Genomic DNA, 26,936 nt, shown 5'->3' with positions numbered 1-26,936 from the left:
GATTTTGTTTTATTACTTTTTAATTTAATGTAGAGCTTTCAAATTAAAATTTTGTCAATCATTTTCCTTCCTTACTTAATGACTAATGATAAATTAAACATTGATTTGAAGAAATGAATCATTTTAGTAAATAGTTTACATTTTGTAGTCTCATATTTTCATTCAAATGATTTTCTCACAGTTACAATAATAATAATAATCAATGTAAATTTTAATATAAGCTTTGACGTTATAAAATTAACTCATAAAAATAATTTCATGAAGACGAAATCAGAATACACTGAAATTCTAACATCAAAAATCATCTAAAGAAGACATTTTGTCTATATTGAATGATTTAATTTTACTCGGAGGCATTTTACGATTTTAAATATTATTAAGGTTTGATATATGTATTACAGAGCTCTCAATAGTCTGGTTTGTGCAGTCAGTCCACTTTTCAAGGGTTCAGTCTGTCAGGCCTTATTCTGAGGTATATTTCTACTGCACAAATATCAGTTTTGTTTTGGCTGTCAATAAATCCTAGCATTAATAAGCTGTTCTAAAAGACACAAATGGAAAATAAGGACAATATCACAAATCTTATATCTATAATTATTTAGTTTCAGTCACTGTTCCAATCTTAGTTGTTAGACATGTGCACTGAGCACCTGCATGTGATATAATTTATTACATTGGTAAGTGTGCTGTGCTGTCGTTTTGGATTTTAGTTTAAATGATAATATTGATGTAGTGGCTGCATAAAAAAGTATATTGTATACAATACAAATGGTAAATCCTACCAACATTCCTTCCATACTTCTTTTTTCATGAACTGAATAAAATATGCAGTAAAACCTGTATAAACCGGAATTACACAGTACTTAATATTTATTTATTTTTTTGAACAGGTTCTTTTTAACAGAAAATTGCTCCAATCCAAAGAATTTCCATTTAGGCTGATTTCCATTTTGGACAGGTTTTGCCATAAACTGTGTAATTTAACTAAATATTTTAACATAATCAGAAAAAAGAAACACTTATTAAATCTGGAAATCAGACAATTACTGCATAAATATGGGTTTCTCATTACACAATTCATAATTCCCATTACACATTTTGTGTCCAGATGCATGTTAGAATGTGTGCTGCTTTCTGCATGTCTGCTGTGTTTGGTGTTGTCTGCTTTTTTGCCAATGATTCCAATTTCCATTCTCTTATAATTATTGCTTTTTGATTAATGTTTTATATATATAGAAGAATATAGAGAATCCCAGAGAATTATATATAGAGAATCCCATCAAAATGTCTAAACAACCACATTTCAATTAAAATTATTGTTGGCCTTTTGGGCAAATGTCAGTTTTTTAAAATTATAGGTTGAGAGGTTTGTATATATATTTGTTTCCTAAGCTATACATTCTTTAAAATGTTCAATTCTTCTATAATCCTGTATGGACCATTGAATACTTGTATGGGGACTAGGAATAGAACAGGTCCTCCCACTCTTTACCAGGTCCCTTTTGCATTTTTGTTTTGAATAAATGAAACACGTAAAATGTTTCTTTATTAATAAAAAGCAGTCTTAAAGATTTTATGTTTTCTTTGTTAGTAAAAATAGCCTTAACTTATAAGAGTAGGGACCACAATGGAAAAATTCCCTCTTTTTCTTTTTGAAAGCCTTGAACCTATCATGTAGTTTACTTCTATATAGTTCATTAATCTGTTTCCATTTTCTCACTTTAGTTTTGTCTTTAAATTTGATTTGGAAATCAAACTACAGTGGGTGATTGGTTAACAAACAGTTCGAACAACGAACACTTCACAGAACATACAGAAAAAGAAGCAGACATAAAATAGTGAATACCGATTGGTCTTCCCTTGTCTCTAGGTGACAGTTCGAAACCTTTCGGAGCTCTGAAGATGTCAACATCGACGCTGATACCAATCGGATAGTATTCCTCCAAATTTAGAAACTCTCCCTTGTAATTCCAGCTTTTTGTTTACCTTTCTGACAAATAATTTTTTATAGTTTTCGCGAGTCTGTCGAGTGGGTACTCGTTAAGTTTTGCATCAGTTTTTATTTACAAAAGGCAAGAGTTTAACTGTCCCATCGGATATTTGTTAACATTTTAATACCAAATTTCAAATTTCAACTGGGCCTTGCATTTAAATAATTTTTTGTGTGCTGGTTGATTTCTGTTCTCTGAATTTTTGTAAGTGCTTTTCTGAACTTATTATTTAAAAAAGAAACTGATAATATTATACAGCCTAAAAAGAGTGGAGTGTCAAGAACTGTGCTCACCGTAGAAACCAAGCAAGAGATCATAGCCAAGGTAGAGAGTGGACAGAAGATATCTGATGTCGCTAGGCAGTATGGCTTGAACAGGTCTACAGTAAACACAATCTTAGCTATGAAAGATATGTTAAGAAGTCTCAAACAATTAAAGATCTTTTGAAGAAGTGGGAGATGTCAGAACAACAGGCATCCAAATGGCATCCAAACTAGAATGAGGTTAATAGGCTTGGGGTTTCTGCAATTACATTGCTATTAATTACTTCCAAAAAATTCTGAAGAGAGAAAAGCAATTGACATTGGACAGATTCTTTAACCCCCAGAAACAGAAAAAACATGACTAATAAAAATACAATACTGTGTATATATGTATTTGTATTATTACATATAAACAAGTGTAGTTATAAAGTATATATTTTTTATTTTTTGGAGTTTCCAGAATGAATTAATCAAATTCCCATAAAAACCTATGGTAAATCGATAATCAGTTAATGAACAATTCGGATAGTGAACAAAGTCTTGGAACAGATTATGTTCATTAACTGATCACCCACTGTAATTGTAATTTTTTTATAATGATATACAGTTTTGTAGATTGTAAAGTTTAGTCTTTTTATTTTAGAGATTGGTTTGCAGTACATGTATTTGTATAGCATAAAACAATACTGGACAACAGAATATTTAATTGTTCATATTATTGTTTTAAACCATTTGATAATAAATAGAATAGCCAATGAAGAAATGCAAAATAGAAAAATTTGAACAAAAGTATAGCTTTCATTTCTTTTGGTATAATTTCAAAAATGTGTTTTTAATATTTTTATAATAATATTCTTTTACTTTTTGATTACAGAAACATTCATTTTCTTGTGTTATTGATAACTCCTTGCTCTCCATCATGTTTTCAAAATTACTCCACAACAAAGTTTCTGATTCTTTGCTGGATTGTTTTCATATCTCATTGGTTGTTCTTCTGGTGACATTCTCTAAATATTACTATCCTATTGGCTTCTGGATTGCAATACTTTTCCAGCACAGCAAAAATAGACAAATGAAACAAAATCCACTCCAATCAGTCTATAAAAAGCTCTTGTACAAAGTACTCTGGCAACATACATGCTTCCTGGTAATCCAGTAAAAATATCAATAAATTTTATTTTGTCATTCCATACTCCTTGGAGAGTGATGGAGTATAACTTTTACAATTATAAAATCTTTTTTTTATTGAATATACGTTTTTATTTGTATGTATGTGCATCTAAAGCAGCAAATATCCCTGAAAACTTTGATGGCTCAAGAAAATGATTTGCTAATTTTCCTGCAACTTTCTCAAGATGGCCATTCAGTATATTTATCTGATAAATTACAAATTTCTTCAATAGTTTTATTTAAATAATGGGAAAATCCTTTAGGCATTCCAAATTATCAGCAACACTATAAAATGACTTTGAAGCAGATAGAGTAAATGATATTCTCTTTTCTATTGGAAACTGATAACTACATTGTGAGACAGGTTTTGAAGAAAAAATACAGATAACTTCATATGCTGAAAAATATTCATCAATTCATTAAAAACTGAGAATAAAAATAATTATTGCTATACATAATTTGTACTATACATTTCAATTTTAAAGCTTTTATTTTTATATATATTAATCAGTGCACAAATTTTATGAAAGATCTGACATATGAAATAATTTGTTGATTTTAAATAATAACCTACAGTATATATTCAGCTATATAAAACAACTGAATAATTATTAATAGTAATTTACTGTAATTTGATTTTTGAAAAATTTGAATATACAGATAATATTTATAAATAATATATTGCCTGAAAAGATCTTTCCATTCTATAATGCTGCTTAAATTAATCAAAATTATGTATGGACACCACTGTAATTTTAATGTAGTCCTTTAAGAACAAACTCCCTTCAGTAATGTCATTTCCAAATTTAAATTTTCATTTGTTGTTTCCATTATAGAAACTTTTTGTAACTTCTGCAAAACTGATACTTCAATTGAATCAACACTATATACAGAAATACAGTAATTTGTCCCTACAGTAAATAATCAGTAAGTACAAATATGGTACAGTAAAACATCCCTATCAGCTATCTTAGTTAGCACTCAACACATTCAAAACAACAGCATAGCTGTTGAACATTAGTTGATAGTATTTAGCTAGCAAAAATAGCAAAGTGCAAGTCATCTGGACACATCCTTTGGCTATTCGCATTTTTCATGAACTATAGAGGGCGCTGCATTTTTACAAAATGGCTACTTTATCTGGGTCGCGTGTAACTAGTAATGTAAAATTAATCATATATTTCTGTCCGATATAATGATATATGCTTCTTGTAGCCGTTTATCGAGAAATTTTATAGTAGGAGAACAATTATTGCTAGCGGGACACGTCATTATGTGCTATCGAAACAAGTGAGTGAGATCGTTCTATACATATTTGTTCCTTTTGTGTTAAAAAACATCAGCTACGAAATCTGTCCTATCAGGGCCGGATTTACAAGTAAAAAGCTATGTAAGTTGTTGCTTAGGGCTTCGACTCTCAAGGGGCTCAAACATTTGTACAAAAAAAAAACAAAAACAAAAATAAAAAATAAAGTCGAATTTTGTAATAAACATTTTTTTACAAACCAACAAAATATACTTTACTTTTTATTTTATGTAGTATTTCATTAATTTTTTTTAAGAAATAACATAAGGTATTTTAAAAAAAATTGATTAAACCAATTTTTAAAAAGTTTTTAAATGAAAGGGTGTACTATAGATTACCACCTACGGAATTTCGGGACTTTGAGTATATATTTGAAGTCAGACGCCCGAGACGAGTTCAACGGTACTTTACTTTTGGGCCGGAGGCAAAAAATAAGAAAGTTATCATACTTTTTTCGGCGATCGCGCGATGATCGGGAGTCGCGTCGCTCTCTCCGCTAAGCCTATCGCGTGTTTAACAGGCAGTCCGGCAAGTCGGCCATATATACCTTCAACAGAGACAGATGTTGTCCACGAGCACACCGATCGTCTACAGTTCGAGTTAAGTCCTTTTTGCACACCCTCGCGCCCGTCGACCTCGGAGGCTACGGCTCCTCAGTCTCGCTATCGCTCGCGGTCGGCTAGTACTACGAGCCGACCGCGCGATCGCAATCGGGAGTCGCGATGCTTGAAAAAAAAGGAACTGGCGTTTGACCGTTCGTGCTGCCGACGGACTCCCCCGGGAGGGGAGCCGCCGGCAGGCCGACGATTGTTTAACGTCACTCGTTATTGATTCACAGTAGTTCTTGAACAAAAGAAAAAAAAAGGAAGTGGCTTTGTTCCTGCTACTGAATGCAAAAACTAATAGTGAAGATGTGTCAATGAGGAAAAGTCCTTGAAAAGTAAGTTGTTCATTTGATAAAAATATTTTAATTCTTTTTAGTCATTACAAAGTAAAACATTTCAATTGTAACTCAATAGGATTGGGTGATCAAAGAAGAAAAAATGTAGATGCTTATTATATTTTTTCCTTTTTTTTTTTTTCAAACTCTTTCCGCCCTGTGGGCACTAAGAGGGCCTCTTTTAGTAGGCCCATTTATGGGTTCGGCCAGGCCCACAATGGTGCGACCGGGTGGTGAGGGACGGGGCCCGACATATCCGAACGGAACCACCCCCCGAAAAATTCCTGGGGATTATTCGACCCGTTCGGATTCGATCCCGGGTCCCCAGAGTAGGACTTGCACCATTGTACCAAAGGATCGGGCGATCCAGGACGTAAAATGTAGATGCTATAACTACTATGTCTTCACTATCTACCGCAGGCATGTCAAACTCATATGATATTGCGGGCCACATGATCTACTTTGTATAAGTCGGGGGCCGCATGTTTTCAATGTTCAAAAAATTAATAAAATACGGTTTTTAGAATGATTATATTATGTATTTATTAGACTCAATGTATTGTATATTATACTTACATAGGAATTTTATATTTCATATTATTTTTTAAACTTAAACTATAAATATTTTATATTTTTTATAAAAAACAAAAATAAAAGTTATAATAAAAAATAAACAAAATCACAGTTTAATATTACTTTTTAGAAGATATTTGACAACGTTTTTCACAAAGCGAGTCATCAAAATTTGGTTGAATATATTGAGCCGATGCAATTTTTAAAACTGATGATAAATGTTGATCGGTTAACCTCGACTTTTCTGAATTTTTGTTATTTTTCATTAAAGAAAATAGTTGCTCGCATAAATAAGTGCTTCCGAACATAGCCAGTATACGGGTAACAAACGATAACATTTTAGGAAACCGATCTAAAGATAAATATGTATAAAAATCTGGAATTCCAACATCCATATATTTTTGCTTCAGCAAATTATCACATTGGATTTCAATTAATTCCATTTGTAAGTTTTCATAAACAGTTTCAATATCGATAGATAGAGGCGAAGTAAAAAGACGAAATTGTAATTCACAGCTTTTAAAATCAGAAACTCTTCGATCGAATTCCATTTCTAACAATTTAATTTGGTGAGCGTATTCTGTAAATTTTAATTTAGGTGATTTAAGCAATAGATATTGACAGCTTTCAAAGTGAGACAAGTTTTCTTTTTCTATTTGTTTTCGCCGAAGTGATAATTTTTGTTCGAAAGCGTTAATATTATCAAATAGCGTTGTAACAACATGATTTTTGCCTCAAAGCTTAAGATTAAGTTGATTTAGATGACTCGTAATATCAACTGAGAAAGCCAGGTCCTTTATCCATTGTCCATCTTTTAATTCAGCGCATTCATAATTTTTTGTTTCCAAGAAAATTATGATTTTGTCCAGCAATGTGAAGAATCGTTTTAGCATTTTATGACTCGAAAGCCAACGAACTTCCGTATAATACGGTAGATCGGTGTATTCACATTCAATATCTTCCAGAAATGAAGCAAATTGACGATTATTAAGTCCACGTGCTCGAATATAATTTACAATTTTGGTGACTATTTTTAAAACATGTCCGATATTTAAAACTTTGGAGCGCAGTACTTGCTGGTGAATAATACAATGAAAATGTTCAAAATTATTATTACCACGCTGTTTGCACGTTTCTTTTAATTTTGTAACAACTCCTTTAGTAATACCGGTCACGGTAGGTGCACCATCAGTCGCGAGACAAACCAACTTTTCCAATGGTAACTTATACTTCTTCAAAACTTCCATAAGTGCATCAAAAATATCAGCTCCAGTGGTTGTATTATGCATAGGAGTGATTTCCAAAAGTTCTTCACTTATTTTTAAATTAACATCGCATCCGCGAATAAAAACGGCCAGCTGAGCGATATTTCGAATATCTGTACTTTCATCAATTGCAATAGAGTAGGCTTGAAATGTTGATATTGTTGAATTGTGCCGATTTCTCAAATTATCGGCTATTTCATCAACTCTGCTAGCTACAGTATTTCGACTTAAACTTACACTTTTAAATTTTTTTTTTGTGCTGGACATAATGCTTCCGCCGCTTTAACTAAGCAGTCACTAATAAATTCCCTTTCGGTAAATGGTTTCGATCTGCTCGCGATTAAATGTGTGAAGTCCCAAAAACGGGTTAACATTAATTATTTATATTAGAAGATTGTTAAAACGAATGTAGAAATTCGTCCATTGTTAAAGGGGACAAAAGCCGATCAAAGATCGGATTTGACGCGTTAGGGCTGTTTCACACTGTCACCGACTGGTCCGACCGGTCCGAGCCTATAATCGGACCGACTAGTAGTAAAAGAATTCACACTGACAAGTGAGTACGATTATGTCAGTGGCCGACTCGTAAAGACCAATCGGAGCGCGTCTTACAGATCAGAACACTAGCCAATCGTGGTAAGTTTTTCAATTTAAACAGAAAACATGGCCGTCTTTGAAAGGTTGTCGTGTGTTCGCGGGCTAACGACACCATTTTAGCATTTTTAATGTCGCTTTCTCTTGTAAATGAAATGTATTATGGTGAATTAAAGTAATTCGTTTTGTTAATATCGATGAGTGCCTGCGTATTTCTTAATAAAGTTGTTCTTAAACGAAGCAAATAGACGGAAATAAAAAATCGTTCGTAACTTTTAAACGGTTGATCGTAAGTAATATTTTTTTAATACCAATCGATTCAGCGTATCAAATTACATTTAGATATGTCTACGTCTATTCGTTAATATGAAGTTTAAGACTATTTTTTAGCTGGATACCTTTCGCTTTACTCTAACCAATTATTTTTTTCAATGTCGCCTTTATAATCGGCTCGCCGAATATCATAAAGCCATGGATATTTTCTGACTTCGTTTATTAAAGCTTCCGAGAAACTTTACCTTCCACCATTTTCTAACTTCGGATAAATCTAAACTCTGATTGGTTATAGCTTCGAAGCTCTCATTGGCTGTAGCTCACCGACTGCTCCGACGCGACTACAAATATTTAACTTTTAAATCTGTCCGACTGGAACGACCAGTCGGTCGACCGACTGCTGTTGCCATGGCAATACGACTAGGAATCGGACCGGTCGGCCCAGTCGGTCATAGTGTGAAACAGCCCTTAGTCATTTGAAACCGCGACGCATGAAAAAAAAGGAGAAGGATGTCAAAAGGCAAAAAGGGCCTAATGTAAAATAAAACGCGATTATTGTAAAAATTAATAATTTTAGACGAACGTCCTCCAGCAGAGATGGACCTTTGATAAGTCGCTCGTGTACGAAAATTTAGATCAAACAAATTTGAAAAAAGGGGAAAAGTTTTCAATAAAAAGAAACATCATATCAAAGCATTAAATTTCAAAAATCTCTCAGACTAGACAACAATGGGGAAAATATGAGCGCAAGTTTCAAAGTTCCATCAATTCTTTCCATCCTGAGTAAACGGAGGGTGTCAAGTAGCTTCGTCGAGGCGGCTCTTTCTCGTGACTCGAACAGGGGTCGTTTTTCGCTTGGAGACAAGCGAGGGACCAATCGAGAAGCGAGAAAGGAGGGACGTAGAGCCAATCAACATGAACAATTCGAAAAAGGGAGATCGAGATAATCGCAGAGCGAGGGGGAAGAGAAGTCTTCTTCCTTCTACGCGCGGAGAGGCCGGACAAAAACTGTGAATCTGCTTACGGCTAATACGCGCACAAAGACAATTTATTTTTCCTGCATCATGCCGATCTGCTAATTAGTGCCACTAAGGACAGACCACCAGTGACCAGAGGCGAACATCTCCACATGTTGCTGCCCCGGGGCCTACAGTAGAAGACGTCAGGAAAACGCCGGCGTGACTGAGACTTTTCGAAAAATTTTATCGTTCGAGAAGAAGTCTGTGTTAGGTGTAAGTTCCTTTACGTCTAAATAAACGACTTTTGTGAGACACTTGTCGTCTGTGTCACCTCCCTCACACCCACACGCGAACGACCCTAGACCATCCTGTCGCGGGATTAACGATTCCCCCCTAAAGGTCGGCGAACTTACAAATGTGATAATGCATAACTAACTTTTACAGCGGCTGTATTGTCTTCAACAGATTTAGTGAATACACTTTGTTGTTTTTGAAGGAGTGATTTCAATTCCGACAATTTGTCTTCACGAAGTTTTGCAACGTATTGGTCATAGTTTCTTTTATGATTTCTGTCATAATGTCTTTTAAAATTATATTCCTTAGGAACTTGAAATAGAGTTTTCACATATCAAGCATAATATTTTATTCTTGTTTTGGACACAAAAATATTGCAATTCACATTTTTCTTGAAAATTACAATGTTCCTCTTCAATTGACCTTTTCTTACTCATTGTTCTTGAAGTTAGTCAAATTTGAAATACCTCTTTTCAAATTAAACAAAACGTTTATGACAACTATTTGACGTTACATGAACTTGCAAGGTTTACGAGATTTACAAATCACAAAAATTACGACGTTTACAAAGTAGATTCACACAAACAGTCAAAGTTCCAAAAGTCACTATTCCTGAACAGATCCGTCAAAAAGACATCTTGCGACGTATACTTCGGATACGGTTACTCGGAACACTCCTCCCGTCACTTGTCACGGCGATATTTCGTATTCGTATTCGTATTCGTATTCTAGATGCGTCTGCGGCTACTCAGGCCTTTACGCCGGAAGAGAACAGAGTGGGAAGAGTCGGCCTTATAGAAGACAGCCAATCCGGGAAGACAGAGGAGAGGTAACGGACGCGACCAAAGTCGGCCTTAAAGGAGACGGCCCCCGCGAGAAAGGGAGATAGAGGTGCCTTCCGGGAGGACTTGGGGGGAAGCTGGCCCCTATTCAGGCGTCATATGCAAGGAGGAAAACCCGGAAAAACTCCTGCTGCCAACTCGTCCGAGTGAGGTTCGAACCTCCGATCGAACTCCGGTGTTTAGGGTCTGTCACGGCGATAGTAGACGAAACATCTTACGCAGTGGCGTAGCGTGGGTGTCAGCCGCCCGGGGCGGAGGAAAATTTTGACGCCCCCTAAAAGTGCCGCCCCTGCCGCCCCACTACGCTACGCCACTGATCTTACGGTAGAGTACACAAACCTCCACCTTGAAGTTCCAGCAAAAACTTGACTTTTGCGCCGAAACCTTTCCTTTTATACAGATTGTAGAAATCGCTGAGGGACCAATCAGCGCGTAGCAGTCTTCCACGACGTCCGCTCTCGTACAATGTTCGCCGGCCAATCATCCTTCGTAGATTCAAAGCCGCGGCCGTTATCTAACCGTCTTTCGTAGCGTCGACCAATTTGAATTGGTTGGACGAAAACGAAACGAACAAACACGAAAAAAAGCGGGAATCGTACAGTTCAAAAAAGTTCAAACTTTCCAACTTCAAGCGTCAAAGTTTGATATTTAAAAATTTTTAAAAAGTCTCGGCGGGCCGCAACTCATGTGTTGGCGGGCTGCATGCGGCCCGCGGGCCGCGTGTTTGACATGCCTGATCTACCGCATTAGCAAATGTCACATTTTACATTGGTAAAGATGGAACAAAACAGACAACCATGGAACCAGGCTGCACCACAGATAAATGTTCTCTACAAAATATTACATGTGAAACACCAAGCAAGTCCTATAGGATACGTAAAAAGATATATAAGACAGCATAGGCAGTGCCTAATAACTGCTCATAGATGATTGCATATTTGATTGAGAATGTTGTGTTCAGAAATGGAAGCCCGTTGTCAACTTTGAAATAAAGATTGTAAAATTCACTACAAGAAATAGACGCTTTTTTGGAATATTGTATGCTCAAGGAACTTATGGAGCTAAATACTTAGAACTGGATAACTTGTGGTCACAAATTTTGGGCACTCTTAATTTTGCAGAAACTGTCTCAATATCAATTTTGTGAAATGCGAATTTTATGGTTTAATCATAAGTTTGCTTGATCCGAAAGACTTCAGAATGAAAAAAAACGGCCTAATATCACCAGTGTGTAACTCATTTATCAAAAACTGTATACAGTATAATGTTTTATACTAAAAGATTTTGTAACCATTGATGAACAGCTGTTTCCATGAAAAACATGATGCCACTTCACTCAGTATACGGCTAAAACCAGTCACATTTGATATCAAATTTTGGGTGGTTGCTAACATAAAGTCAAAATACAGTTCCAAAACAAAGCTTTGTATTCATAAAGATGAAACTTTTTCTTAAGAATCATTTGATATCAGAAACTGAAAATAACTCTTTTCAGAGATATTTTGTAATACTTAACCACATAGTTTAATCTTTGTAAAAATTAAATGAATATTTACTAGTAAAACTAAAGATATGGACGTATTCTAGCATTTCCAATCATTTAACACGTTACAGTGGAGGATGAAAACACTCATATGGTGGTTTTTGTAGTTGAAAAATCTTGACAGTGTTAAAGAAAACTGAAGTGAAAGCAGAAGCTAATGGAGGAAGCAAGCTTGTGATTGATGAGACATGACTGTACAGGGTGCTGTTTGGGTACTGTAAGTCTCAGTAGATCCTCGCTTGACCAGTCCCCCAGTTTTGTTTTTAGGCTAGGGCTCTTCAACCTTTTCTCACATGATACAACTAGATACTTACCAGAATTACATGGCACTCCATATGTAAAAATATAAGGCTTACAGAATTATTCATATACATCAAAAAATATTGAATTACTGGTTTTTTAATTGTAATCGTCGCCCACAGACTGAAAAAGGGGAAGCACAGGCTATAAAAAAAGGGCATCGTACATTACGCAAGGAGCTTCAAACTCCGACTCAACGTCGGATCGGTGCTTTCTCAAGCTGACTCTGGGCTAACTTGTCCTCGAAAACAAGGAATGGGGTTTGGGTCGACATACGACAAACTTGCATGGGTTAGGGTTACCAAATAACCAGATGCGAAAGAAGGACAATTCCTGCAGGAAAAAGTACACAATAGGACATATAAGAGAACAAAAATTTTTGTAAAAAAATTTTTTTTATTGAACCTTTACAAATACGAATGCTTTTCAAATACAAACCTTTACGAATATCTTTTCAAAAGTATTTTTGAAACACAAACTTAAAAATATGGAAATGTTATACTTATTTAATTCCAACAAAATTTAGATTTATTATTTATTCAGTAAATGTGTCAAATTTCTAAGGGTATTTGAATTAAAATTCTAATAATTAATATAAGTTTCGCATCGTATTTAAATTATTTCAAAAGATGATAATTAAAATTGAAACAATTTAAGCCAAAGTAACAATTAATTACTCTCCGTTTGTTACAAATTTTTCATTGTGAAGAATGCATTTTCAGATTTTCTTTCCATCATATCTGAAAGTGTAAAGTTTTATAAACGTGAAAGGATCTCAATTAAAAGATAAGTGTAAATCCGTCTTCAATATTCAGAAAACTTATCATTAACTTTAGAATTTTTCAATTTTCAGGTCACAAGAGATGCAAAAGGGTTTCATTTTTTAACATTTCGTGTTTGATCATTTATAATCAAACACGAATAATAATATAATCAGATGACGAATCGATCGAAAATGCATTAAAGACACGTCAGTTTAATGTTTTTGATTTGCCGATTGAAAACTCTGTGGAAAATTGGATTTGCAAATCGTACTGGAAGATCTCGATACTTGATTATAGAAGAAAATCCCGTTGGATTGGATATATTTGCCTGTCTTATCTCTCATCAATTGCGAACAATGTACAGTACAGAATTAATTTTTAATTTCAATTGGAAAGTGCTTCAGCGTCGTTGTGCCATCAATGATAAATAAAACTCGTACTGTTTCCTCACTTGATACGGTGTACCAATTCCAGTTACGTAACATTCTAAACGTATGAAAACAGAATTTCCGAGATAATTTCCGATATATCAACAATATTTGTATTCGTAAATGTGATGATTCCAGTTTTTCCCGTAATGGCGATTCTGCCTAGTCATTACGGGGTTTCTGGACAAACAAAAAACCCACGGAGAAGGGTGAGACCTTGACGATGGTTCCGTGGCTTCCTACAGAATTTATATTCTGTGACTAACATCACCCGGCAGAATAATTTCAAGATATAATCGAATTTTTTGTTTTAGTTTTGAAAATGTTCTTTAGCTTTAAAAATATTAATTTCTTAAGAAGCTCCTTAAATCATCCAATATCTTACAGGTAACATAGGCTACATGATATACGGAAAAGACGAAAAATCATTTTTCTTTTCTGTATTTCGCATTGTAACAAGATAATGAATTATTTATAATTACATATTTAACATTTGTAATTTATTGTTTGGGGCTGTATATCGAGGTTTGCATTTTACTAGTCTATATATATATAATCGAGATGGATTTATGATGATGATAATAATAATAAGTTCAAGGACCAAACGGTTAGGAGTCAAATTTGGTACAGTTACGGTACGTCATGAGAATGCACACTAAAAAGGGATTTTCTGAAATTCCCCTTAACAGTGGGGAGGAAAAAAAGTTTAAAAATTACCCTGAAGAACCCGCAACACCGGCGGCCACCGAGGAATCTTTCCGAAAAGCGAAATAATATTGGGCGAAATCCTAAGAATTTAATTTATTTCATACCATGGCCGAAAATGGACGAAAAAGATGTTTACTTCAAACGAATTTCGGCGATTTTCGGAGATGGTCAAGCCTCGAGACGTAGAATTGAAAAAACGATCTCCACGTTGGACATTCTGCACCATGTAAATATGCAGAAGATAATTTATTTATCAAATTCCGAACACAAGAAAATGATTGAAGCAAAATTAAAAAGAAAAAAATTATTAAAAAAATTAATTTTTAAGTTAATTAATTATTTTTAAAAAATTAATTATTAAACAATTAATTTAAAAAAAATAAAATTGATTTATTTAATTCGAATTTTTACGTAATTCGAACATTGTTGACGCGTCTTTTAACGTTTGTTCGAAATTCGTCACGCATGACGATTCGCAGTTCGATTGTGTTTCTTGTTGTGGTCGGACGTGCTTTTGTCGTGCTCTTTGATTGCGTGCTGTTTTTTGCGGTTTGAGGACTTTTGCAGAGAAGATTAAAGATTTTTCAGGTAAGTCTTAGTCCATATTGACCCTAGACGTAAGAATTTATTTAATATTACTTGGAGAATCGGTCCCAGAAGACATCTCGGCACATCGTTCGATGGTCGTCGGTTTGCGCTTCGGATTCGAATCTTTTAGATTTAAAAAGGCAGCTGCGGTGAGCATTTTGCTTTTCTCGGAAGAATTTAAGCATTAATTTAAGCTAGAATTAGTTTATTGGAAGATTTGTGATATTTTTTATTTTCAACTTTATTTTGTGTTAATTTTATGTTCTTCCGTTTCTCTTGGATATTTAAAGAAAATTTTTTTTGTTTTAAATTTTGATTTAAATGTTTGTATTCTACACATGGAACGTATCTGTTCCATTTCGTTTTTGACCTGATGATGGCCTGTTAATCGGGCTGTAAACGTTTGTGTTTTCGATTATATATTCTTCTCAGCAACAAATTAAGGTGTTATGTTTCTATGTCTATATTAATTTAAGCTTTTGTTTTCACTGGACTAATTGCAAATTTTTTTTTTTACAGAATGAAGACGTTGGTGCGGCTTTGGAGGCGGTTCCGGCGGAGGCAGGTGGTGGCGCCGGAGGGAGGTGGTTCCTCGGACGACGCGGAACGAGTCTGTCGTGCCGTGCCGTTGGAGGAGCGGGGGCTCGACGAGCGAGAGGCAGCGGGTGAAGAAGACCTTCCCCAAGTGCGCGTGGCGTGGCATCCTCCCGGAGTCGGGATGATGCGACGCTACACCTCTGGGTCCAGTGCACTTGGCCAAGGTCTTCGGGGGTCATCCGGCCACAGACCTTGTTGTGGAGGATGCTGAAAATGACAGCTCGTCCGAGCTGACATTTTCTGGTTGGTCGCGTTCTGCCCGTTCGTCCGCGACGGCGACGCCACCGCCTTGCCGAAGTCGGAACGGGGAGGAGTCGAAGGAGAGAGCCGCCGAAGTTGAGGGACCGTGCTGTCCGTGGTTTCGTTGCTGCGGACGGCTGCGGTTCCCTTGGCCTAGGCGGTGATCCTCTTCGATTTCCTCTTCTTCACCCGGATGCGACTTTCTTACCGGATTCGACACTTTTCACCCGGACTCGACACCTTTTCCCGGACGTGACTTCTCTTACTCGGTAGTGACCCACGGACTTGTCTCCCGAACGTGACACTCGGGAGACAAGTCCGACGACAACGGATTTGACTCCTGATTGTGACCACCCGGACGTGACACTTCTACTCACCGGACGCGACATTCGGCCGACCTTTCTTCCCAAACAGCTGTTATGAGGATTGAGCTTCCGGTTAGGATAGGTTAGATTAGGTTAGGCTAGGCTAGGTCAGGTCCTTCGCTTTTCTCATAACACTGTTCGGGAAGAAAGAGTGTCTGATAAAGGTAATAATATTAACCTTAGGTAATAAATAAATGAACTTCTCGTTTTCTCATTGCCTTTGTGTTTTCTAGGAACATTTGGGAGGGAGATTCTTCTCCCTCCCCAACTTTACCACGAAGAGGACCAAGTGGACAAGTGAATATTTTCCGAAATCTCCGATGGTAAGAACTCTTTCGTTTCATTTTTTAACACATCTTATTCTCGTATTGTAATTTACTGTTTTTCTGTTTATAGACATGCCGAAGATGTTCTTCGATTACACACACACACGCACGCACGGACATAACATCACTGTACACGAAGATATACACCGTTTAACCTTTACTCGAATTCTCGCACTCACGCACTTATACGCCAAGCGCTTTGTTCTGTGTAATTCCACACAATGAAACAACCCGAACACTCGCTTCCCACAAATCCAACCCCTGGGTCCTCGTCCCGGGAAGTGGAAACGCCAATTTTAAAGATTAAAAGACTTTAAAATGGCGGCCGAAGGGGCTCTGGTAATTACACATCTTGCATGGAATAAATTCGGTTATAAAACATAAAACTAGTGAAACCTCACATTTTTTTTCTTCCAATAACCGTATTGAATCAGAGAGATAGTGGGATTTAATTATTTTCTTATTATAATTGACTTGTAAAATTGTAAAGGGTTGGTAAGGGGCCTTACAGAGTTCAGCTTAGGGCTTCGAAATGCTTAAATCCAACCCTGTGTCCCACACAAAATTACTAGCATTTTAAACTAAGAAAATATGTTTTAAAATTCTCAGCATAACTTGTTCATGTAAAGCTGGACAATCGGGAAACTGCCAATTCTTAACAATGTAAATCCTCTCTTTCAGAATTCAGACAAGCTGATAAATATAATCAACCAATTTCCGAATAATCATCTGTTTTTCATGTGGGAATAGACGAAAACTTATAGTAGGCTCCCGTAAATCTTTGAAGTTGCAATTTGGAACGCAACAGAAAGCTTTGCTTTTTCTATTGCTATTCATCTTTATTGCTGATAATACACAAGAATTAATCAAACGACCCAAATAGAATAGTTTCGTTTTTAATCACCAGAGGGAGAGCATCCGGTGAAAAATGGGAATATGACTGGTTCAGAAAGTAACATTAAACCTAATAGTTCTATATATTATAACTGTCATAGATCTGGTTATTTCTAACTATCCTTTCCAAAATAATATCCAGACAATATGATGGTTGCGTATGTCATGTAAGTAATGAATTTATAATTAATGCAAACAGTAATGTTATTAGGCTATATACCAGACATGGGCAAATGCGGCTCTTGCTGAAAGTGTTAATTTCTGCTTTTTATTATTATTTTTACAATTTTATTTCCACAATTTTGTGAAAATATGAAATTATATACATGTAATATTTAGTAATTTATTTCCAAGTTGGTGCAATAAATTAAATTGACATTTCAAATCTATTTTTTTAAAACAAGTTCTCGACCCGGATGGGGGACACCCTATCCTTCCTTGTACGACAGTACAGAACCGTGGCTCCCATGCATTTTGCAAAACCTACATTTCGGCTCCCACTGAACTCATGCTTGCCCACCTCTGCTATATACTTATGCAAATTACAGAACGTTCAAGTACTACTAATAATAGCACTTCTCTCAGTGGGAAAATATCAAATTTTAAATCTTCCTATGTTTTATTTTATTCGTAGTTCCATCTGTTAATCTTACAATATTAATTTTTTTATAGAATAATTCATTTTTAGCAATGTGTCTATTCATTAATTTATTTTATTTTCACTTTTATCTAGTAATTTCGAACAAAGCATTTATAATTTATAATTATGAATAGAAAACACAAGTATTGTACCGGTATATTTTAAACCACACGAACTACATTCCATTTTATTTAACGTGTAACGAGTTCAACAACGTTGACAGTATGACAAACAAATGATAAGCATATACTGCATTCCATTATTAACCAAGACTGAATAAACACAAGACCCACGTGTAACCACGACCCGAAACTGACAAATCCAGTTCCCGCGACTGGTGCTCTTCGCTGTAGCGGCATAATTTAAAACTAAGATTTACCAGGGCTCTATATCTTTGTACAAGGATGATGAAGCAATTTGTCCAATTTGTAACCAAACTCTGAATATTACTTATAAAGGGAAGACATCGTGTTTTCAATAAAATGTTCTTCGGCATGATGAATAACCCACATTTGAGGAAAAATTTTGATATGGGGTCTCGGGAGCTTTGCAGCGTACTTTTATTTTTTCATTTTCAGTCTCGTATCATTATGCAACACTGATTCGTGACGAAGAGCATTCAAACTAAACTTTTTAGAAATTCATATTTAATATTTTCAGAATAAGATCGTGTTATAATGTATAAAAAATAAACTGTTTTTTAATTCTCTTTGTTGCATTTCACAAACTGGCTTGACTTAATATTTGAATTTTTTGCTATTTCTGCCCCTGTACATCATACTTTTCTTGTTATCAGTAGAGTCGTGCCGGTCATCTATCAAACTCCTTTCGGGCATACATTTTGAATACGGCTTGTATCGGAAGATCGTATGTAGTTAATCGGGAGCTGCTTTCCGTAAGATTTCCACATCTGATCTCGAGTTTCATCTGTCTAACTCTGTTCTCGAGTTTAAGGAAGGAAGGACAGACAGACAAACGACAGTGGGAATTTATAACAAAATCGAAGATGATACTGTGTATCTACTCTACATAAAAAAATACTTTGCTTAAAATCTTCACGTCATTGTTTTCCATCACGAAATAGAAAAAAATAAAAACGATAGACCGGAAATCGATAAATCATTACAAAGAGGCCGGATGGCTGAGTGGTCAAGGTGGCAGCTTACTGCTCTTGGAAATCCGAGATCCAATACGAACGAGTCAAAAAATCCCCAGGAATTTTTTAGGGGTTGGTCCGTTCAAATATGTCGCGCCCCATCCCTTACCACCCAGCCGCCCCATTGTGAGCCTGGTCGAATCCATAATGGGCTTGCTAAAAAAGAGGCCCTCTTAGTGTCCAAGGGGAGGAAAGAGTAAAAAAAAAAAAATCGTTACGAAGTTTCTGAACAAGCGAGCGGGGGGTCAAAGTCCCCTTATATTCATCTTCGATCGTCGACAAATTCGTCTTATACGTAGGAAAAGAATTTAATGGAATTATCATTTAAAAACACAAAATGTTAAAGTACGTTTGCGTATGTAAATAGCAACTTCACTAGTTTAAAGTCTTGATTCATTTGCAGTTTTCTAGCGAAAGTTATTATGGACGAACAGATGAACCTGGCGTTGCTCGGGCAAAAAGTAACGATAGCAAAGATTAACATTATTAGATTAAAGCCGATTTTACCCGTTTTCACCGGGTGCAAGAATTAGGTTCTCTCTTCCGAAAATTTTTAGATAGGTCTAAAATATGTTCGAATTCCCGCAAAAATGCAAAACACTGCATCTGAAATAGTACAGTAGAAGCCGAGTTCTTCAGGGTAATTTTTAAACTTTTTTTCCTCCCCACTGTTAAGGGGAATTTCAGAAAATCCCTTTTTAGTGTGCATTCTCATGACGTACCGTAACTGTACCAAATTTGACTCCTAACCGTTTGGTCCTTGAACTTATTATTATTATCATCATCATAAATCCATCTCGATTATATATATATAGACTAGTAAAATGCAAACCTCGATATACAGCCCCAAACAATAAATTACAAATGTTAAATATGTAATTATAAATAATTCATTATCTTGTTACAATGCGAAATACAGAAAAGAAAAATGATTTTTCGTCTTTTCCGTATATCATGTAGCCTATGTTACCTGTAAGATATTGGATGATTTAAGGAGCTTCTTAAGAAATTAATATTTTTAAAGCTAAAGAACATTTTCAAAACTAAAACAAAAAATTTGATTATATCTTGAAATTATTCTGCCGGGTGATGTTAGTCACAGAATATAAATTCTGTAGGAAGCCACGGAACCATCGTCAAGGTCTCACCCTTCTCCGTGGGTTTTTTGTTTGTCCAGAAACCCCGTAATGACTAGGCAGAATCGCCATTACGGGAAAAACTGGAATCATCACATTTACGAATACAAATATTGTTGATATATCGGAAATTATCTCGGAAATTCTGTTTTCATACGTTTAGAATGTTACGTAACTGGAATTGGTACACCGTATCAAGTGAGGAAACAGTACGAGTTTTATTTATCATTGATGGCACAACGACGCTGAAGCACTTTCCAATTGAAATTAAAAATTAATTCTGTACTGTACATTGTTCGCAATTGATGAGAGATAAGACAGGCAAATATATCCAATCCAACGGGATTTTCTTCTATAATCAAGTATCGAGATCTTCCAGTACGATTTGCAAATCCAATTTTCCACAGAGTTTTCAATCGGCAAATCAAAAACATTAAACTGACGTGTCTTTAATGCATTTTCGATCGATTCGTCATCTGATTATATTATTATTCGTGTTTGATTATAAATGATCAAACACGAAATGTTAAAAAATGAAACCCTTTTGCATCTCTTGTGACCTGAAAATTGAAAAATTCTAAAGTTAATGATAAGTTTTCTGAATATTGAAGACGGATTTACACTTATCTTTTAATTGAGATCCTTTCACGTTTATAAAACTTTACACTTTCAGATATGATGGAAAGAAAATCTGAAAATGCATTCTTCACAATGAAAAATTTGTAACAAACGGAGAGTAATTAATTGTTACTTTGGCTTAAATTGTTTCAATTTTAATTATCATCTTTTGAAATAATTTAAATACGATGCGAAACTTATATTAATTATTAGAATTTTAATTCAAATACCCTTAGAAATTTGACACATTTACTGAATAAATAATAAATCTAAATTTTGTTGGAATTAAATAAGTATAACATTTCCATATTTTTAAGTTTGTGTTTCAAAAATACTTTTGAAAAGATATTCGTAAAGGTTTGTATTTGAAAAGCATTCGTATTTGTAAAGGTTCAATAAAAAAAATTTTTTTACAAAAATTTTTGTTCTCTTATATGTCCTATTGTGTACTTTTTCCTGCAGGAATTGTCCTTCTTTCGCATCTGGTTATTTGGTAACCCTAACCCATGCAAGTTTGTCGGATGTCGACCCAAACCCCATTCCTTGTTTTCGAGGACAAGTTAGCCCAGAGTCAGCTTGAGAAAGCACCGATCCGACGTTGAGTCGGAGTTTGAAGCTCCTTGCGTAATGTACGATGCCCTTTTTTTATAGCCTGTGCTTCCCCTTTTTCAGTCTGTGGGCGACGATTACAATTAAAAAACCAGTAATTCAATATTTTTTGATGTATATGAATAATTTTGTAAGCCTTATATTTTTACATATGGAGTGCCATGTAATTCTGGTAAGTATCTAGTTGTATCATGTGAGAAAAGGTTGAAGAGCCCTAGCCTAAAAACAAAACTGGGGGACTGGTCAAGCGAGGATCTACTGAGACTTACAGTACCCAAACAGCACCCTGTACAGTCATGTCTCATCAATCACAAGCTTGCTTCCTCCATTAGCTTCTGCTTTCACTTCAGTTTTCTTTAACACTGTCAAGATTTTTCAACTACAAAAACCACCATATGAGTGTTTTCATCCTCCACTGTAACGTGTTAAATGATTGGAAATGCTAGAATACGTCCATATCTTTAGTTTTACTAGTAAATATTCATTTAATTTTTACAAAGATTAAACTATGTGGTTAAGTATTACAAAATATCTCTGAAAAGAGTTATTTTCAGTTTCTGATATCAAATGATTCTTAAGAAAAAGTTTCATCTTTATGAATACAAAGCTTTGTTTTGGAACTGTATTTTGACTTTATGTTAGCAACCACCCAAAATTTGATATCAAATGTGACTGGTTTTAGCCGTATACTGAGTGAAGTGGCATCATGTTTTTCATGGAAACAGCTGTTCATCAATGGTTACAAAATCTTTTAGTATAAAACATTATACTGTATACAGTTTTTGATAAATGAGTTACACACTGGTGATATTAGGCCGTTTTTTTTCATTCTGAAGTCTTTCGGATCAAGCAAACTTATGATTAAACCATAAAATTCGCATTTCACAAAATTGATTTTGAGACAGTTTCTGCAAAATTAAGAGTGCCCAAAATTTGTGACCACAAGTTATCCAGTTCTAAGTATTTAGCTCCATAAGTTCCTTGAGCATACAATATTCCAAAAAAGCGTCTATTTCTTGTAGTGAATTTTACAATCTTTATTTCAAAGTTGACAACGGGCTTCCATTTCTGAACACAACATTCTCAATCAAATATGCAATCATCTATGAGCAGTTATTAGGCACTGCCTATGCTGTCTTATATATCTTTTTACATATCCTATAGGACTTGCTTGGTGTTTCACATGTAATATTTTGTAGAGAACATTTATCTGTGGTGCAGCCTGGTTCCATGGTTGTCTGTTTTGTTCCATCTTTACCAATGTAAAATGTGACATTTGCTAATGTGGTAGACAGTGAAGACATAGTTATAGCATCTACATTTTTTCTACCTTGATCACCCAATCCTATTGAGTTACAATTGAAATGTTTTACTTTGTAATGACTAAAAAGAATTAAAATATTTTTATCAAATGAACAACTTACTTTTCAAGGACTTTTCCTCATTGACACATCTTCACTATCAGTTTTTGCATTCAGTAGCAGGAACAAAGCCATCATTCAAAACATTTATGCCAGAGCCACACGTTTACTATGGCACAAATCCCCAACTACCAGCACCAATATAGAAGTAACTTGTTATGCTGGATTTGTACTGATAATGCCATGGAAATATTGGCAAATAAAAATTGAAGAGTGTTATATTCATGCAAAAATTGTGACACAATTGTAGATTTTCAAAAAATGTGGCTCTACTACCTCTGCCACTGTGACTGTGTACTTCTTATAAATATAACTTTTTGAAGCACCATGTATCACCTGAAATTACAAAACTTTGAACACTTTAACCATTTTTATTTCATAATATTTAATTGAACAATTCTTTCTACATCATTGTTTTCTCTTTAAAATAATAAAATTCCAAAAGTATTTTAAATACAAATATCAATAGAAATTTGCATATATATATACATATATATATATATAATCTTTTAACAAATTAACTTATTATTATTATAGATTAGAAAAATATATATCCCAAATACTCAAAAAAATTGAAAAAGTAAACAATCAAAAACAATTATGTATATATAATAATAATTTTGCATATATTTTGACTTAACTGGAAAGTATAACATTTAACCAGTAATTATAATTTATCATAGAATAACCAATATTATACAAATTGTGAAAAAATTATTTACAGTCATTTTTATAAACTTTCATTTATGAAACTTTGTTACATTTTTTTTTTTTTTTAAACAATTAGAATTATTTAAGCATGTTTAATAGAGTAATAAAAATTGAATAGTGTTAACTGTAACCAATTTTGTTATTGGAATGTTGATTTGTTTTTTCTGTGTTATCAAATATTTTTTATTGCATCAGCCATTTATCTTCACGTCTGTTCATTTTCTGTTTGCGTATATATGAGACGCCTTGCTCCTCGATTGCTAGGACCCTTTGGCTTTGCAAATTTTTGACGAAATATATTCTTCTTTGGATGGATTTCATCTATTAGAAATTCTTTGGTCAGTTCAGAAGCATCATCGATTTCAATCTATTAATAAACAATTATTTAAATTTATTCATAAACTTTATAAAACAAATTCCTAATGATACCTATATATACATTTGGGTTATAAACATAATTTACAAAATTATCTTATTACATAAAAATTCCAAAATTACCTACCTGAATATGAATTTAACTAAAATTAATCTACTTTTTTGTAGATTAATTTTAGTTATTCACTCTTTAAAAATTTTAATTGTATTACTTTATTCATAAAATACAAATACAGTAAGACCCCACTTAATGCTGATTTGATACAACACAGTCTCCCTGAAGCCTAAAAAATGCTCAAAATTTACGCCAATTCAAATTATCGTGGCATTTCATTGATTTGTATATAATACGATTATTCTCAAACATGAACCAACCAGCAAAACGTGGCAATTCATCGGAGCACTATACTTTCCTTAAATCCATGTTTGTTTGTAAAAAATATAGCATCACTGATGCCATAGGCAATATTGACTTCACTTGGCAAGAATTAACTGATAAAAGCACAAATGGAGTGTGGAAGAAATTATTGGTGAAAGTATTCAAGAATTCTCAACAAGAGCTTCTTGCTGTATCATTAGGTTGACCAAATTGTCAACCTAATTGATACAGCAGGACTAGGATATGTAGACGAGCAGGAGATTGAGGAGAGTTACTGCAGGTTTCTGGTGAGAGCCTTACCAAAGAGACCTTGAAGAACTGGCAGAAGAAGGAATTTGTGTAGAACTGGAAAATAGTGATTGTGAAAATGAAAAACCCAAAGAATTTCTCTACAGGTTTCGTTAGTAAAAGTTTGGTAACGATAATCGAAATTGTTGATCAAATTGTAGCAAATGATCCAGATTTTGAAAGGAGTGCAAAAACAAGACTAGGTATTTTGGATGGAATCTTCTGCTATTGACATTTGCTTAAGGGGGGAAAAGCAACAAGTGAAACTACATAACTTTATTGGAGACAAAGTTCAACCATGCATGGACCACCATTTATTAATTCTGTGTTCCAGACAGACAATACAATACATGACTTTATCACAAAAAAACAAGAATGAAAGTAAAATCTGATTTTTGGTTGCGTGTTCCCCTTTCCCTATTTACTCTGTGTTAAAATGATCTCGTTTAACGCTGTTTCGTTTAGCAGTTCGTCGCCTAGGAACATAACCCCCATGTTAAATGGGGTCTTACTGTATTTCAAAATGAAAACTTCTGTTGTTAATATTGTTAAACAAGCAGCTTATTTATTGTCAAGGAGTAATATTAAGTCAAGGTGTGTTTATGCTTGGTGAGGCAAGCCTATTGTGACTACCTCAAGCTGAGTATTGTGAGCACATCAAGAACACAACACACTGCTGAACTGATCACTATCTTGTGATCAGTTCAGCAGAGTATTTCAAAAGGAGCAGTTAGCTATGGCTAAAGCAAGTTTAATAACAAGGAAATCTTAACTTTAATTCCGTTTAGTGGAACAATGTTAATTACATCCAATCTAATTACAGTAAAACTTGAAATACTCAGTAGGTTTCAATGGAACAGCATAGGTATTTAATGCCTCCAACTTTAATTTCTCAACTCAAATTTTTTCCAAGTTGAAGTATTTCATGGTTCCCCAATAACAGGGCCGGATTAATCGAATAGGCAAAGTAGGCAAATGTCTAGGGCCCGTAAGTCGGAGGGGCCCGGCTTCAGTGCAGAAGATTTCTCTGTTTGAAAATTAGTTAAATTTAAGAAATTCGATAGGACAGAAAATGCTGTACTAAACAATTCTTTTCTTAGTAAGCTCCTCTCGACTAGCCATTGCCGAAAAAAAAAAAAAAAAAAAAAATCAACAGCCTCCCGTGGGTCAGAAGTAACGCCACGGGATCTCGCGCCATCTAGATATATTCCTAGGTCCGCCTCTCGTGGTAGTACCGATGTATGGATGGTTCTTATTTATTTTCTAAATCTACACCTATACGTCGCGACATCGCATATTCGATATAGCGTTCAAGTCGAGTGCGAAGATATTACAATTCAATAGTGTTTTATAAAAGAGTTAAAAAGGGTGACACTACAGTGTGACTTGGGGTGACACCACGATATCCGCACCGGGTGTCACCGATGCTAGCTACGCTAATGTCACATTATATAAGATTTGTTTAGAAGCAACTTATTTAAATGGGGGCCCCAATTTAAATTTTGTCTAGGGCCCGCTAGAGGCTTAATCCGGCGCTGTTCCCCAATAACAATTTAAGTTAATTTTAACTTCCATGACTCAAATTTTAATATTTATTTTATCCAAAGGAATCCTCTTTCTTTAAATGAATGTATAATAATGACATCTTGCTCATTGTAGCGACTGACAACACGTCTGTACTGACTTGTAGGGATTCCCCGTACTTTATTTAAGAGGGGGCGAAATTTTAAGGGGCGGAAAATTTTCCTTCGTTTCGGGCGGCTGATACCCACGCTACGCCACTGGTACGAAGACCGCTTGGCAATTGGTGGGCCACATATGATAGAGATCTTCTTGCTTCACAAAAATTGAGATGGTGACTGTGCGACTCATCAAATTTACACACTCAGAGAGAGTCTTCATATGAGGGTTTGGAATATTAATTTGAAAGATGAGATGAATTGTAAATTAAAGATGGTGGCTAGCGTGAACATCAGCATGGTTCCATTTCTGATTTTTAATAATAAACTGATTTTTATTTGAAGCGTTTAAAATCGGCGTTCATAACGAATTCAACGGGAAAAAAATGAAAAAGTTTTAATAGTTTTTAGTATTATTGACCAAGAATTATTCAATTTAAATTTATAACTTGCATGCGCCAGAGGATGTTAACACAAAACCAAGCAACTAATTGGAGGAGCAACACACCATCGATTTGAGCAACTAATAGAAGGACTGACAGTTCATCATCTCCAGCATCCAAATATTCCAACACGGTGCATATATTTTAAAGATCAGCAAGGAAATACCGAGACAATTGTCAGGTCCCAGACGAGGTCCAAAATCGCGTAAATCGCGGATTCTTGTGTTTAAATTATAACGATAGATTATATAAGAGAGA

General features: G+C 34.8%; 1 protein-coding gene across 1 annotated transcript; it reads right to left on the bottom strand.

The window, feature by feature from the left end:
* Positions 1-6,977: 6,977 nt before the first annotated feature.
* LOC136989855 (general transcription factor II-I repeat domain-containing protein 2-like) lies at positions 6,978-7,775 on the bottom strand. Its single transcript, XM_067288137.1, has one exon. It carries the CDS (start codon positions 7,773-7,775, stop codon positions 6,978-6,980), a length of 798 nt encoding a protein of 265 aa, XP_067144238.1.
* Between the last annotated feature and the right edge of the window lie 19,161 nt (positions 7,776-26,936).

Source organism: Centruroides vittatus, unplaced genomic scaffold (assembly GCF_030686945.1).
Source record: "Centruroides vittatus isolate TY-2023 unplaced genomic scaffold, ASM3068694v2 scaffold_769, whole genome shotgun sequence".
NCBI classification, from domain to species: Eukaryota; Metazoa; Arthropoda; class Arachnida; order Scorpiones; family Buthidae; genus Centruroides; species Centruroides vittatus.
This window is presented reverse-complemented; position numbering and strand designations above follow the sequence as displayed.